Source organism: Trematomus bernacchii, unplaced genomic scaffold (assembly GCF_902827165.1).
Source record: "Trematomus bernacchii unplaced genomic scaffold, fTreBer1.1, whole genome shotgun sequence".
Classification (NCBI taxonomy): domain Eukaryota; kingdom Metazoa; phylum Chordata; class Actinopteri; order Perciformes; family Nototheniidae; genus Trematomus; species Trematomus bernacchii.
Genome location: NW_022987547.1, coordinates 7125787 through 7141972, shown reverse-complemented (window position 1 = coordinate 7141972; position 16186 = coordinate 7125787). Strand labels below are relative to the sequence as shown.

The 16186-nt window shown below is 38.9% G+C and overlaps 1 protein-coding gene and 1 long non-coding RNA gene across 2 annotated transcripts; one reads left to right on the top strand and one right to left on the bottom strand.

The window, feature by feature from the left end:
- Positions 1 to 980: 980 nt before the first annotated feature.
- LOC117476300 (anthrax toxin receptor 1-like) lies at positions 981 to 15478 on the top strand. Its single transcript, XM_034122711.1, has 18 exons — positions 981 to 1492; positions 4706 to 4777; positions 4867 to 4938; positions 5067 to 5148; positions 5272 to 5305; positions 5535 to 5614; positions 6330 to 6398; positions 6486 to 6566; positions 6666 to 6726; positions 6948 to 7046; positions 8204 to 8273; positions 8371 to 8449; positions 9439 to 9534; positions 9627 to 9668; positions 9788 to 9880; positions 12128 to 12286; positions 13459 to 13539; positions 14199 to 15478. Exons 1-18 carry the CDS (start codon positions 1338 to 1340, stop codon positions 14583 to 14585), a joined length of 1812 nt encoding a protein of 603 aa, XP_033978602.1. The 5' UTR covers positions 981 to 1337; the 3' UTR covers positions 14586 to 15478.
- Positions 1404 to 16186, bottom strand: LOC117476302. Its single transcript, XR_004555265.1, has 5 exons — positions 15788 to 16186; positions 9403 to 9554; positions 7160 to 7265; positions 6627 to 6715; positions 1404 to 2786 (listed from the first exon to the last, which is right to left on the bottom strand). It is a non-coding gene; the product is annotated as an uncharacterized LOC117476302 (long non-coding RNA).

Here is a 16186-nt window from a genome sequence, read left to right as displayed (position 1 = left end):
GATTCTCATGGCACTTAATCCTCTTTCTTTCTATCTTCTTATGTTCTTTCTTCTGTCTGTCTTTCTTTCTTAATTTGGAGGATCATTTTGGAGCAAAATTGCAGATGTATTGTCCAGCCAAAAAGTATTTACTGAACATTTTTTTAATTCCTGCAAACCTACAAGCTAACTTATTACAACATACTGTATATCCCAGGCTCTTTCTCAAGACAGGTTTATTCTGACCATTCTTGACCTTACACCACCTCCAGGTGACAGGGTCCACTCCACACACACCTACTGTACTTTGTTAAGACAATGTGTTAAGACAATGTGTTAAGCGGATTTAAAAAAGCGAGCAAAATAAAGGTAGGGAACCACTTACTGAGTGTGATGAGTTTTTAAAGTCCTCCTTATATCATCCCTCTCTGTGGATGTCACATTGACTCCTAACTATATCACCTTTTAGAAGATAACTCCAGTTTTTTGCTATTTTACCACTGCACAGTGCCATGCATATTCAGTTTCTACTATGAACTGTTTATGTTGGCAAAGACAGAAAGGACTACTGCCATATTTAATTTTTTACATTTTGGTGAAAGGCCCAGCTACTGTCACTTCAGTTTAGTTTTTAATTGATTCTTTTGAAGGTTGATGCAATACCCAGCTCTCAAAATAGCCTGTATTTTGAGAGCTGGGAGCTACAATTAAGGTAGAGACACTTTAAAAAACAAAACTACTTCAGGAGAGACAGCACATGTAATTATTCCAGTGTTTACGTTAAGTTCTTACCTTTAATACAGTTGACTAAACTGAAGATATTTCATATTTAACGACAATGATTTTTATAGTGCATTCGATTCGTTTACCACTAAAGATAAAAAGTAACTAATTACTCTTACTCGCCCAAGTCAAACATCTGAGTACCTCTCCCACCACTAAGTGGCACTGATGGGTAGGTAATGAATTGAGTAAATCTGCAAAAAAAGTGCATGCACATTTGTGTTAATTGCTGATAATTGCAAGAACAAATGTCTGGTAAAAGCTGCTAAAAAAAACAACAAAAAAAAACAGTTTAAAACGTTTTTTATGTGAACTCATGGCAGCATGTGTTAAAAAGATTGAGCGTGGAGAGAGAGCGAGCTGAAGTCTTGAGTCCCAGTAGCTCCACTCCTACTCTGCCAGCACACATCTGCTGCTGAGGAGATGGGACGCTGATCCAGAGAGGACTTTAATGCATGTGCAGCATGGCTGACTGCATGAGTGTGGCGTGAGAGGGAAAGTGGACCAACATTTCCAATCGGAGACTATTTACCTTCTTTTTGGCTGAGCTGGTGCCTTTTCTTGAACCCGGGGTGATGTCCCAGTGCTGGTGCAGGCAGGTCCTGCTCGGTGTGGAACTGGGCATGCTGGTGGTGGTCCTGGTGGTCAGCAGCACAGGGCAGAGCCAAGGCAGGAGGGAGGCCGGCTCGTCCTGCTACGGAGGGTTTGACCTCTACTTTGTTTTGGACAAGTGAGTGCTACTTTATTAAACTTTGAATGATCAGTGCATGACTCATCTGAGATTGTTCTGAAGACACAGGTGCAAACACGAGGCATTAATGGGCTACCTGCATGACAAATAGGAGCTACTGTAGTATAGTAAGAAGATTTGAAATGACAAGCAGCTTTAAGTCAAGTGAAAATACGACTGGTTTTGTGCTGGGGACAGACATAAAGAATAATGTGTGTGACTTGGAGTGCCAAAACAAAGCTCAGTTCTGTCAACACAGCTGGCACATGTGGATGTTTATTGTGAAATGTCCACTTTCGGATAACAAGTTTACTAAAGGTTAAATAAAAAGGCAGAAGAGTGAAACACTCCAGATCTGAGGATTTCTTGTGGTAAAGGATGTTTAGGGCATCAACCATAACCTCCAGCAGCTCCAATTTGCAACAAATATTCTCATTGTTGATCTGCAGATTGCTTTATTTATATATGGCTAATTTGATAGGGACATTCTCAAAATATATAGACTAACTGATAACCACCAGATGCAAGTATCATCGTGTAAATGGCTTCTGGATCAATCGATTAGTAATTCGGTTTATAAAATGTCAGAGAAATAATAAAAAATGCGTCTCATCCTCCCAGAGTCTCAGGTGGCTCCATGAAAATGTCTTCCATTGTTCTTCCAACAGTTAAAAACTTAAAGATAATCAGTTTAAAACCATAAAAAACAAAGAAAAGCAACACATCCTCACGTACAATCAGAAAACGGTAGGCACATTTGGCCTAACACTCTGTATATATCTCATAACAAAGGAACAGATCTCTAGAACCCTGTGAGTGCTGACACGAGGGCTAGGTAACCCTTTCCATGAAACTGAAGCCAGTGTGAAACTCCGCTCCTCAACAGGTCATTTCCAGTCATGTGTCAGTGTGTTGATGTTTAGTTGCCAGGTCATAGTAATGTCGTCCTGGATGGAAAATACAAACTTTACACAGTGATGAAGACTTTACAAAGTGCTGATGCTTTCACTTCAATGATAAAGTGCCCTGCAGGGAATCCTGATTCATTAGAAATATCAAAAACAATATATATATAACAAATCAGACCCTGTGGCAAATAAATACCCAATGAAATAAATGCAGGAGATAACACTATAAATCAGAAATAACTTTTTCCATTGGTACTTTCTGAAGCTCGGCCACGTTTCACCGACAGGATTCCACATTGAGTCCAGCTCTGCTTCAGTCTGCAGAACCCTTTCTCCATTAGAGCCAGATGTTCCAGAGATCCCAAGTTGTTGGCGGCACATCTGCACTGGGACTCACATCACAGGATAAATGAAAACATAACAAAGAGGGAGAAGAAGAGAAGCAGTGCAGAATGAGAAGACGTTTTACATATGTGTCTCGTAATTCTCTTTAATGGCTGACTTCCGTTTAAAAGTGTCTTCTTCTTATTGTTACTTGAGTCCGCAACATATTTTAAAATCGGGACTTGACATTAAGTTCAGCTCATTTGAAAATTGACGTGGCACTTCTCATTGTTTGTTATGCAAAGAAGCAGTGAAACCACATGGGGAAAAAGTGAAGCATCAGCACTTATAAGAAAATACAAAAGCTTAAAACTCACGGCTTCTCTGTGTGACGTTTCACAATGATAAAAACATACTGCAGATGAGCTAATGCATACATTACCAACAACAAGATAAACAAATATATTATAACAAAGCAGCTACAGCATAGTAAATCATTCAACTTAAAGTGGACCTATCATGCTATATTTGAATAATATATTGTAGGGCCATACCTATATAAGGTATATTTATACGTTTTCTTTTTCAAAATACCAAACATATCATGCATTTTAGCCATGCCTCATTTTGCTCTATTTTGCTCTCCTCCACCCTGTCTTTGCATGCGCTGCAGCTGACCACGCTCCCCTGCAAAGGAGGGGGCCGAGTTACGAGCGTCATGTTACCATGCTGTTACCATGCTGTTACCATGCTGTTACCATGCTGTTACCATGCCACGGCAACCTCTCATTCCCCTGATAGGTGGAGAGTTGGCCATATAGGCGGAGCTCCTCCGTCCTGACGTCAGAGAAATGTTCAAATCTGGATCAGTTTTTATCAGATCCGTTGCAGCCCCGTTTTTAGAGATTTGGGTATGGAGGAAAATAGAGAGGGTTGTGTTTTCTGACACTTGGTGAGTTCCCTGGAACACCGGGGACACATATTCATGTATAAAAGACGTACAAAAGTGCATTTTGCATGATAGGTCCCCTTTAAAACTAAAAGGAACATTAAATGTGCAACTCTTTTGCGCAACAATTCAGACAATGGATTATAATTTACTTAACCAAAAAATGCAAAACAATTAGCTGTAACTGCCTCTCAAATGTGAAAATGTCCTGCTTTTCCTTGTCTTAAAAGATAGTAAACTAAATATATTTGGGCTTTTAACAGTAGTTCTGAGAAAACAAGCAAATGGAAGAAGAAGAAGTGTTTTCTATATTTTTTTATCTCATAACAACTTATGACCAAGTGCTGCCTATACTACCACATGACTGAGAAATATAGAAACTATCAGATATGGCAAGTACACACATCCTTTACTCAAGTAAGTACAGATACTTGTGTTTAAAAATACTCTGGTAAAAGTAGAAGTACTGACTAAACTTCTTTACTCAAGTAAAAGTAAAGAAGTATGGGCTTTGAAATGTACTTAAGTAAAAAGTACCCATAACTAGCAGCTGTTTTAAAGAGTAACTGACCTCCCTTTATATTAATAGAACAATAATGTCATTGTTAGCTAATGAATGTTTCCATGCTGAACAACGGCAAAATTACAACGTTTTCATTGGTCCCTCTTCTTTAGAGAAGACCAGGAAATGATGGATACACGGATCGTGTTCAAATCAATAGGCACGCAATGACTCTAAATAATAATGATCACGCCACCAAACACAGATTCAAACTAAAGTAACCAGCCTGTTTTGAAAATGTAAGAAGTAGAAAGTACAGGTATTTGTGTTCAACATGTAAGAAGTAAAAGTAAAAAGTCGTCAGAAAAATAAGGAGTGGAGTAAAGTACTGATACCAGAAAAATGTACTTAGGTACAGTAACGAAGTATTTATACTCCACTACTTCCCACCTCTGGAAACTATATGGCATTAAGGACAGCTACCTTTATGAATTTCTATAAGCAAGTTGTATTCTTTGACCCTTTCTCAGGTCTGGCAGTGTGCAACAACACTGGAATGAGATTTATTACTTTGTTGACCACCTGGCTCACAAGTTCATCAGGTAAGTCCAAGCAGAAACGTCAGATTTGAAAGAGAAACAATATATTGTAAAACATGACAGTCGTCTCTTGCTGTTTTTTTTTCTTCTAGTCCTCAGCTGCGGATGTCTTTCATTGTGTTTTCAACAGAAGGAAGGACTCTCATGGCACTGACAGAAGACAGGTGCACACACACACAGCCTCATGCAAATGTCTTAAAGATTGAATGTATCAGTTGTATTTTCCTTTGCTTAGTTAAATGCAATTTGTGCTATCTCCTTGAATTTGAAATAACATATACTCAATGATCAGAGAGCAGATCCGGGCCGGGCTGGAGGAGCTCAACAATGTGCATCCTGGTGGAGACACCTTCATGGACAAAGGTTTTCAAAGAGTAAGACATCTGTTAAATAAATGAGAAGCAGATCCTGCTTGCCCAACAGGATGGCATCTAACTCGTTTTAAATGAGACCAATTTAAATATATTGCCACTGACGCCTCTAAACTTCTCTTTTAGGCCAGCGAGCAAATTTACTACGGGACCGGAGATGGTGAGTAAAAAACGTTCCTTTCCAAGCACTTAATCATGACTTCTAGTAGTAATAAGTATATTTAATCCATTCATCACAACTCAATTCAAACATGTGTTAGAATAATCAAGAATAACAACCGAATCACAGCTGCGCTTTCCATCAAATGACAGTTATTTTATAATATTTGATGAGACGGATTTTGTGTCATTATTTAAACCGCCATTTCCTCTCTGTTTCTGGCTTTTAGGTTACCGGACAGCCAGTGTGATCATCGCCCTGACGGACGGTGAACTGAGGGAAAATCAGTTTGACCTCGCACAAAGAGAGGTGACATGAAAACCAGATAGGGATTAAAACTAAATGCAGGGTGTTAGCATTACTTAAACATTGCTTTAGTGCAGTTTAACAGTCAATGTTCAATAGAGAATGAATATATCCTCAAATTGATCCTTTTTTTTCAAAAAGACAGTAATAATATTGCAAATTGGGACTTTTTTACCATCATGTGATTATGCATTATATCACCTATATTTCTCCCCACTTCAAAAATGATGTAAAAATAAGAAACTTGAAAGCATAAATAAACATTTGAACCTCATATGTCAGGAAAGCCTTTGCTGTATTATCCTGTGTGTAAAAACCAGGGTTGTTGCCCTTGTGGCCACATGACTCTGCAATGTCACAACAGATGTTTTCCAGCAGCTGTCAAAGGCATAACTTAACTGAAGGAGGCGTTTCTACGAGTGGAAAAAACGTTCAAATTGCAGCCCATAAGGAGCAATGAAACCTGCACTTTCTGCCCGATTGACTGAGCCTTCATCTTTCTACTGAAGTTCATTTACTCAGATATAGTCTTCATTACACAGGGACAACAATCAATAATCTTTGAATCATTTGCAGTCCTTGGGCAGGCTGTGCTACAACATTAAATACTCTCTATCACACTCAAATGATTCATAAACATATGAATACCAACTCAGTCATCAAATAGAATTGCAAAATGACCTATCATTAAAAAAACCTGTGTTGTTTAATGTCTCAGGCAGGCAGAGCTCGCCAGTTGGGTGCCACTGTGTACTGTGTCGGGGTTAAAGACTTCAATGAAACCCAGGTAAATGAATCTGGTAACTAATAAAACGGTTTATTAATGTATGAATTGAGCAATGCAAACTTATAATCATTGAATCGACATTGACAGCTTTCAACGATAGCTGACAGTAAGGACCATGTGTTCCCGGTGAACGACGGATTTGAGGCGCTACACGGAGTCATCGACTCGGTAATTTTATGTCACAGAAATATGATTAAATACTTAATTGCTAAATTGAACCTACTGTACCTTGAGTTCCTCTTATTGTACAAAAACGTCCCCTTTCAGATCCTGAAGAGGTCATGCATCGAGATCTTGGCTGTAGAGCCGTCCAGCATCTGTGCAGGAGGTACACACAAACATTTTATTAAAAAAGATTCTGCATTATACAACTCATATTTAGATATAATTATTCAACTGAAAGAGACATACAAGCATATGATGTAGAGTTTATATCCCCAGGTTACATTTATGACTATAGGCCTTTCAAAAATACACAATGTAAAACCTTTTGGAAGGACACATGACAGTAAATAATTATAAAATATGGTCCCTTTAATCCCATTTCAGAATCTTTCGAAGTGGTAGTAAAAGGAAATGGTTTCCTTCACACCCGAGACGTACAGAAAGTACTCTGCAGCTTCCGCATCAATGACACCGTTACTTTGAGTAAGTATATGCACTGGATTCTTTTTTGTAGGATGTCTTTATTTGTGACTTTTAAATGCTTAATATATAACAAAGTGTAATGTGAAAGCAGTAACTCATAGTGACAAACCTACATCCAATCTTCCCATTAGTCTGCTGCACTCCCCTCAGAGAGCATTTTAGCGTCTTTTTCTTTTAGCCTTCAGCTCTTTGTTTCGGCTTTATGGCTCACAGTGCAACCTGTTCAGACCCAAACAGCAGACAGACAAAGTTAGCGACTATCTGGTGAACATAGCAGAGCATTAAGCAGCTAAAAATACAAAACCAAGCTAAATGGAGAGTGCACATTGGATTTACTTCTATATGAATGCTAATGTTGCTGTGTCTGCTTGCTTGGTGTGTTAATAGACAAATACCAAACCACACATAGAAGTCCATAATTTAAAATATACAAGGCCATATTATGTCAAATGTGATAGTTTGATATGGAGTTGTTACCGCAAACAAGAGGAAATGGTTAGTCTGTCAAAAGGCAACATAACTTTAGGAGAATTTAGACATGTGTAAGTAAACTTTCACCTCATCCTCCGTTGTCCACATTATATTGTGAAGTGACTGACAAGACCACAACATTGGGTGTTTGAATACAATTTATATATATATAGACAGCAGCAGTTTTAATCAGCAGCCATTTACAGCACTGTTCAAAGTCGTTTTTGTTTACCATTCAGCAGGGGATGGGTGAGGGGTGAGCAGTTTTTAGTAGCTCTCAATGACTGAAATCCCTGTCGGCCCTCCTCTTAAAAAAAACCCATCAACACCATCTAGCCCTCCTTTGAATCAGCTGGTATAACGCTCAATGCTTCTCAGATGTCTGGAGGGGAATGTGGATCAGGCATGAAGCACTGTCTTTGCACACACAGACACTCACTCAGCCAGGGTAAATAAACCGCAAACCGCCCTAATTTGCTACTTTTTCCATAAGGGGAGGAAGTCCAGGAATTGAATAACAAAAAAGAAGTTTGAGGCTAGAATTTAGTGAAGTTTCATGACTGAGAAAAATCAAGCAAAAGTTCTCCTTTGCAGCTTTCACTACTTTCTCTTTCACCAGTTATCATCTGTAATTGACCCTTGTATGTAAAGTTCATTACAGCATGATAACATTGTTTATTCCACAGTGAAAAGACCTTTGGTGGTGAAAGATACCTACCTTTTGTGCCCGGCTCCTGTACTGGAAAAAGAGGGAACGTAAGTTATTACTGTAAGCGTTTACAGATGGGGATGACTGGGTCGCATTGAATACATTATCATTGCTCCTCTGTTTTTCCCACTTCCATTTGTACAGATGTGCCACTCTCCACGTCAGCATGAATAATGGCCTGAGCTTCGTATCAAGCTCCGTCACAATTACTGCAGTCACATGTGTAAGTGCAATTCAAAGCAAAGCTGAACTCACACAAAGCTTATAGATATATTCCAACTCCAGTCTACACTTTGTTCTGACTCATACTATTCATATTGACACATTGCATGACAAAACGTGGGTTAGGGTTAGAGTAAGGGGTCTAGTTGTTTCTTTCAGGGTTAGGGTTAGTTTTTTTTTTAAAGAAACATCCTGTCACACATGTAAGCATCTTTATTAACTTGAGGCTCTTACTCCGTTTATCTTCCATTTTATTATAGTCATAGTTTTTGTAAGAACCGTAGCCCATGTTCAATTTGGAGGGAATTTATTGAGTTGTGGTAGTCCAGCAAATAAATAGTTACAGTTGTCTAGAATGGCTCGAGACCAACCAAGCATGAGAGTATATCAATGAGAGAAATGTTTAGAAAAGATCAAGTCTCAATCAAAGTTCATCCCAGATTTATGGCCTCATGGGTGCTCTGCAAACCCTGGGAAACTAATGTTTGGCTTACACAATCCTTGTGAGCTTTGGGTCCAAATAATAATACTCCAAATAGTCAAATAGTTTATTTGTCTGAAGAATAATTTTCTTAAGCCACAGAGGAATATTTTATCCATTAGTTTATCAGACACATTCAAATAAACACATCTGGAGAGAATGGGTAAAAAGTGTAAAGATACAAAAGCTGTCAAACTTCTGATAAAGTAGTAGGTTCAAAGTAAAATATGTTCTTGTAAGATGCAGTGGAGTAAAAGTATAAAGCTGCAAAAGATACTTGAAGTACAGTAAAGTACAAGTACCTTGATTTATTTTACCACCACTTTCATAAATGACTCTTTCTTCTAGTCTCAGTTGCAAACTTGTTAAAGTAGTTTCATTTCAACACAATTATGTATTTCAGTATTTGAAAAGCAACAAGTTGGTTAGAAAGTTGTGTACTGGTTTGATGCAGTACAGTCAAATGATCTTACCCTGGTGATGTCCTGTCTCTTTTTCCTGCTCTATAGTCTGATGGGACCTTTGTTGCCATAGCGTTGCTCATCCTGCTGCTCCTGCTCATCGTCCTCCTGCTCTGGTGGTTCTGGCCTCTCTGCTGCACCGTGGTACGGCAGCCATCTTGGATCTTGTGGATGAACAACATAAAAATGTGTGTTTATGTCAGACACCATTATATATGTATCTTTCATGTTTGCAGGTCATTCACGAGCCGCCTCCTCCAGTAATAGAGGACAGCTCCGTAAGTGCTTAATCATTTTTCTCACCTTTCTGCACCCTTTTTAATTTCACAACAGTAATTATTGCCTTGTTTGTCTCGCAAAGTCTAATGGTTTTGCTTCTTTGATTTATTTTTTAAAGGATGACGAGGATGGTTTTCCCAAGAAGAGGTGGCCCACAGTGGACGCCTCGTACTACGGAGGACGTGGAGTCGGAGGCATCAAAAGAATGGAGGTATAAGGAAACCCAGATAGAAAATACTTTATTATGTCGTTAAACTTAGTGTTTAACTTTGTGTTAACTTTAACAGACTTAGATTCACAAAATAGAATACTAATATTGCTAAATGTTTGCAGCCTGTTCCAAAGCTGCTATAATCAGAAGAGGTCATTCTTATCTAACATCAAACCAGCAAATTATGCTTATAGATGCTGAATTAGTCAATTCTGCTCCTTTGCAAAATTAAATATGATTTTTTATAAATATAAGAATGAAATCCACTGCATATCTGCATCAGTCAGCTAGCTCCAGGTTCATAGAAGAAACATGTGGCAGCCATGATTCTAGCTCCTGCTTACTTTGAAAAAAGATCAATCAAAGACAGAGGCAATACAAAGTGGAACAGGAAAAGAGTAATTCCTTAAAAGAGATGAGTATGCAAGTCCATGCTGGAAGCGGCTGAGTCACTTTGTTGTGATTCTTTGGAGAGCCAGTGAGAGTCAAGTTGAGGCCAAGATCTGGCCCGTAAACTGCAGAGACGACAGATTTACCAAATGCCAGGATGTGTACTCTTCTAGCGAGCTTGAATGATTTGTTCGTGGTTGTTACAGAAACAGGCAAGTTTCTTTGGCTTCCAGCAGTCTGCTCAGGAGAAGTAAAGGTGCCTATTAGAGGAATCTTGTGGAAAGGCTTGGATTTTGCAACTTGAGATGGTAAAAGGCAAGAATGCTTTCAATTGTGTGTGGAAAGGAAGAAATCATAATGTCTGGAGATTTCTAGTGAAATAGTAAGAGGCAGTCAGACATCTGAGCTACCTGATAGATTCTGAGAAATAATCACAAAGTACATACGTCCCAAGGTCACGATATGTGTCTGTGTCTAGGAGAAAGGGGGTCACTCTCTTGGTGTGAAATGCTTTACAGACTGTCAGTGCAGCCTGAGGACTCTGTGCTGTGAACTTGAAGCGGCACCACTTCCAAACAGAGCAATGGAAAATATGCACAACCTCATTTAAGTGCTTTTTCTGCCAGGTTTAAACTTTCATGGCTTTTCTGTGGCAGCTGCAAGGGAGTAAATCTGAATAATGATCTTCCAAGGTTGCTTTGACAGGACTGGTTTCAATCCTGGTGTGATGGATCTTTCTTCATCTTTACTTTGGCTTTTTTAGTTGTTCTCTGAGCATTCAGTTAATTATAAAAGAAACATAACAAATCTGCTTTTAGTGAAACGTTCTTTACATGTGGGAAGGAAGATTATCGTTAGCATTGGTTCTTATGCTGAATATGTAGTTTTTAAGCTAGGAAATAGGTCTAAAAGTAAATGCTGCTCTCTCAGGGGCATAGGAAAAAATCCCAAACTTTGGGACATAAACTGCAATGCAATAACATTTTGAGGCAAATGAGCCAACTTCTGAGGACTGGGTTTAATTCATCTTTATGTGGATGTGCAAGAAAAGAGTCATTTTCATATGTAGAAATAAAGCAGCACGTTGTAGCTATAAGATTGACATCATTTACAACTGTTGAAATCATTGCATGCACTGGCATACAAATGGTCCAGATGCCTTTTTTCAGCTGATGTAAATAAAATGTTCTTATTATCTCAAAATATTCAATGTAACAACAAGACTAGGCTTCTCTAAGTCTACGGTCTAAGCGCTGTGTTTAGGCACAGCTGTGTTTTGAGCTAAATGCTATAGTTATGCTAACATACTCAGAAAGACAATGCTAACATGCTTATTTTAGCTGCTACAGTATTTAGCATGCTAACATTCACTATTTAGAGTAGACTAAATGCAAATGCAGCAAAGTACAGCTGGGGCTGATTGCATGTCATCATTAAAGGTAGGATATTCAGTCATACAACTAAGTGTGGGACACAAACATTTAACCAGTCCATGGCGCAAGAGGAAAGTTTAACAAACAACAACTATCCATCCAATAGTTGTTTGAGACACTTTTCCAGAAACCAAAAATGTCAAGCTCATATGCACTGGACTGGAATAAAGGTCAGTAGATCTCTAAAGTGAGATGGACTTATTGTCTAGGAACAAAAAAAAATCTGAAAATGTCCTGAAACAGTTTTAGAGATATGTCAGTAAAGACAAATGGTGGAGCTAACTAAAATGTAGCCGGTCTATTATTCTGAAGCTAATATAAACTAATACAATTATCGACTGTATTCCTACTTCAAACTCAACTCATTTTAAACACGTCTTTTGCTTGTCTTATTAGAGCACTGATAACTTTTGATTTTATTCAGGTCCGATGGGGAGATAAAGGCTCGACTGAAGAAGGAGCTAAACTGGAAAAAGCAAAAAATGCTCGAGTTGTGATGCCAGAGGAGGAGTATGATCCACCGCGGCCTTACTACCACGTGCACAAATCAGTCCGCCCACAGAAGTGGTACTCTCCAATAAAGGTGCTAAAGTTATTTAGTTTGAACTTTATTGTTTTATTAAATATACTTAAATTGACAAAAAAATCTTATCTTAGGTTGTTTTAGTTTGAGAGTTGTTATCCACATAGCATGGTCTAGCCCAGTTTGCTCAGTTAGAGAACTGTTGGAAAATGTTTTCCATGGCATGGATCAGAATCAGAATACCTTTATTAGTCCCACAGAGGGGACATTTGCATCGTTACAGCAGGAAAGAGCCACAGACAGCTTAATGTTACATATGTTAAAAAAAAGTACTAAGTTATGATATAATAAAAATATAATTAAAAAAAAAAAAGTAAAAAAAAAAGTTACGTACTTTTCAAAATACAAATCCTGTAACAGTTCTTAGGATTTAGCAGCCAGGTATATATTACACAGTTATTAATGGCATATGTATATAATGTATATATTGCACATATAGCACATAGTTTGATGGTATTTAACTGCAGCAAGTTACACAATTTACAAAATACAAAATGCAAAATACACACCTTGTAACGGTTCTAAGGATTTAGCAGCCAGGTATAAATTACACAGTTATTAACGGCATATATATATTGCACATATAGCACATATTGCACATAGTTGATTGGTATTTAGCAGCAAGGGGTGATATAGTCTGTGTTGTGGTGTGTGTTGTGGATCACATAACGTTAACATATGTAATATACTACAGTATGATGTAAATTCCAGATGTTTCGAAACATAAAGACCTCTTCCTGACAATGACGTCCATCCATCATTATCTAAAAGTATTAGTTTTAGTGTTCCTGGGGAAGATGTGTGACCAGGAAATAGTTAATAAAAATGTGTTCCCTAGCATATTAGTCAGCTGGATGGATGGTAATAAGAACCAGACATGAACCGAGCTGACCCATTATTATGGAATCTGTTGCACGGCTGTTATTTCCAGCAAAAATACTTTCTTTGTTTATCTATCGCTCTACCATAAAGCTTCCTATGCAAGAATCAAAAGAAAGACATCTGGAGCAAAAAGTGGAGCAGATGCCGTCTGGCAGAGAAAACAAAAACAAACGCTGCACTGCGGGACACTACACACACATATAATGTTGATAATCTGTTTGTTATCAGAGGTCACTTGTATGATCTGCTGTTTAATATTTGTACTATCATCTGTGCTAATCTTCCTCCAGGGCAAACTGGACGCTTTGTATGTATTTCTGAGAAAAGGCTATGACAGAGTGTCTGTGATGAGACCTCATCCTGGAGACAAGGTGAGAGACACGCCAGAGATAACAGAAGAAAGGAAAATATGCTATGATTCTTCCTCTCTTAATGAAAAACAGCATCACTTCTGTTAAGACAAGAACGCATGAACTAAAAAGCAAAGCAGTACAAATGATAGTTAACCAGATATTTCAGGTTTTTGGCAGGCAGACGTGTAAAGATTTGCCAGATCTCAAATTCCTGACCTCTGGAAATGAGGAACAAAAGAAGTTTGGAGCGAAGGATCAAAGAGCAAAGTAAAAAAACGAGATGATGTTTCATCTGCATGACATTAAAGACTCAAAAGTCAAAGCTCCTTCAAACTGACTTCAAGCTAAACCCTCAGGAGGCATAGTGAGTAGACAAAGGAAAAAACAACCGCAGCATTGTTTCTGCAGGAAGACTTGTGTCTGGAGAAGTCATTTGGAGTAGATCCTGCTCCACTCCCAGCTTCTGCTCGACTGGGCTGGCAGGAATACTATTTTCTTCCATGACACTCAATAACAGAGGAATTTCCTCTTTCCGTTAGTTGAAAGCTGTACCCTTCCAAGCCTGCCAATGTGCCACAGCAGATTTAGATTCAGATTTATGGAATATCTGCAGATTGTTGTCTTTTCCTTTCTTTCCACAATGACCTGAAATTACTTTTTATTTCTCTTCATTACAGGGCAAGTGCATAAACTTCACCCGGAGTAAACCCTACCCTGTTTCTCACTATCCCATCTACAACCACCCCTCCACGCCCGTCTACACTTTGCCCCACAGCTACCAGCGTCGTCCGTCAGAGGGCAGCCACACCTTCTTGCCCCCTTCGCCCACTTCAACGCTCCCCCCTCTGCCGTCCACTCCTCCCCCGGACTTCACCACCCTTCCTCCGTACACCCCCCCTCCCAACAGAGCCCTGCCTCCTTCTAACTTGAGCTCAGTCTCTGCACCCCCGTCCCCAACCGGCTCCCTACCGCCCCCTCCTCAGGGTCCCGCCCCGTGCAGAGCGCCTCCTCCCTCACGGCCTCCTCCACGCCCCAATCATGATGATGATGATGATGATGATTAAAAAACGAAATGTTGAGAAGGATCGTCTTCTCACTGTCAGAGTGACTTTTAAATGTTGCCTTTTCGAGGCTGCAGCTGATAATTGAACATCAGTTTTCCTCCACAAGCAGCTCATGCTTGATGTGCCAAGAACTATGACTTGAATTTTTAAGTCTAGAAAGTAAATAGTGTAGCGAGCACAGCTTTGGCTATTAAATGCTAATGGAGCTAAGCAATGTATTCATATCTTAAGAAACATTTCTTCCAAATATCAAATCTGACAAGAATTGCGATACGCTCTGGAGTTGTATAAACGCACATTTTACTCTTTGCTTGATGCAAATCTTTGTTCACTGCTTAATGCTAGTGATGTGACGTTCGCGAACGATCCGATTCTTTTGAACGGCTCTTTGGTACGAACGAAGGGAACCGAGTCCTACTTGGTGAGAGCCGTTCTTTTTATCGTTGGTTCACTGCCTGCAATAAATCCACTCGCCTTTTAAAGGAACTTGCTTTCCTGAATGCCAATTTGCCATACATGATGGCATAACGCTGCTTGAGTAGTAGTTTGGCTGGCTGAGAGATGCAGCAAGTTATACATTTTCTGTGAGTAAAAGTAGATTTCTGGCAATACAGTCAATCATTATCCTGGTGATTATTTCTCTTTTGAATGGCTCTTTTGAACGGCTCTCGGAAAGGAACGGAGCCATAAGATCTGGCTCCCTTCAAAGAGCCGTAATTCCCATCACTACTTAATGCAGTGGAGATTTAAAAAAAAGAAGAGTATTAGCAGCAGGATATCCGGTGGCTCAGTAACTGTGTCATGTGTTTTAAACATGCAAGTTTGTTTGGCAAGTGCTGTTTTGGAAAATGTATATTTTGTAAATGAAAATCCATTAAATCACAATCACATCACATGTATATCGATTTATGATTTCAATGGATTCACGGGATTTGTTAGGTTTAACCTTTTATTAGTATGTTTCAGATGTTCTGATGGATACATTGTATTCGTTTTTCAGTGTATACACAGCAGAAGGTGTCAATACTCATACACTTAGAGCAAGTAAACATAGTTTTTAAATACATAAAGATAAATGAATTCACTTTAAGTAACGTTTTTCTTAAAAGAGATTTTCTAAATGTTGAGTTTGTTAGCTTTCAGAAACACATTTGGGGCTCTGTCCACATTCATTAAGGGAGAAAGCACTGACTTTTTCTTACCTGGTAAAGACCCCCCGGACAGCTGCATGCAAGCATATTCTGGTCACCACAAGTTACTTTGGGAAAGACTGGAGGAATTTGCAGAGAAAAGCCCATCTGGGCTGTTCTGCTTTCCTGGCTGGCACTGCAGGAAATGAGCAAACAGCTAGAAGGTGGATGGATTAACAGTAGGATGAATATCGTAAAATGATTCTCTTTATTTACAACAGTTTGGAAAAACACTTTTCCATTTTGGGCAAATGTGCTTAGAGCTCGAAGAATGGAACTTGATATACAGAGTTTGAAATGTTGCAACAAGCCAAGAGTCTTATTCCAATCAGATCTTAAAAAAGTACATCTTGATATATATTTTCCATGTGCTTTCCTAAGTTGTGTGCAGTCCTGTGGCGAGTGAGCTCA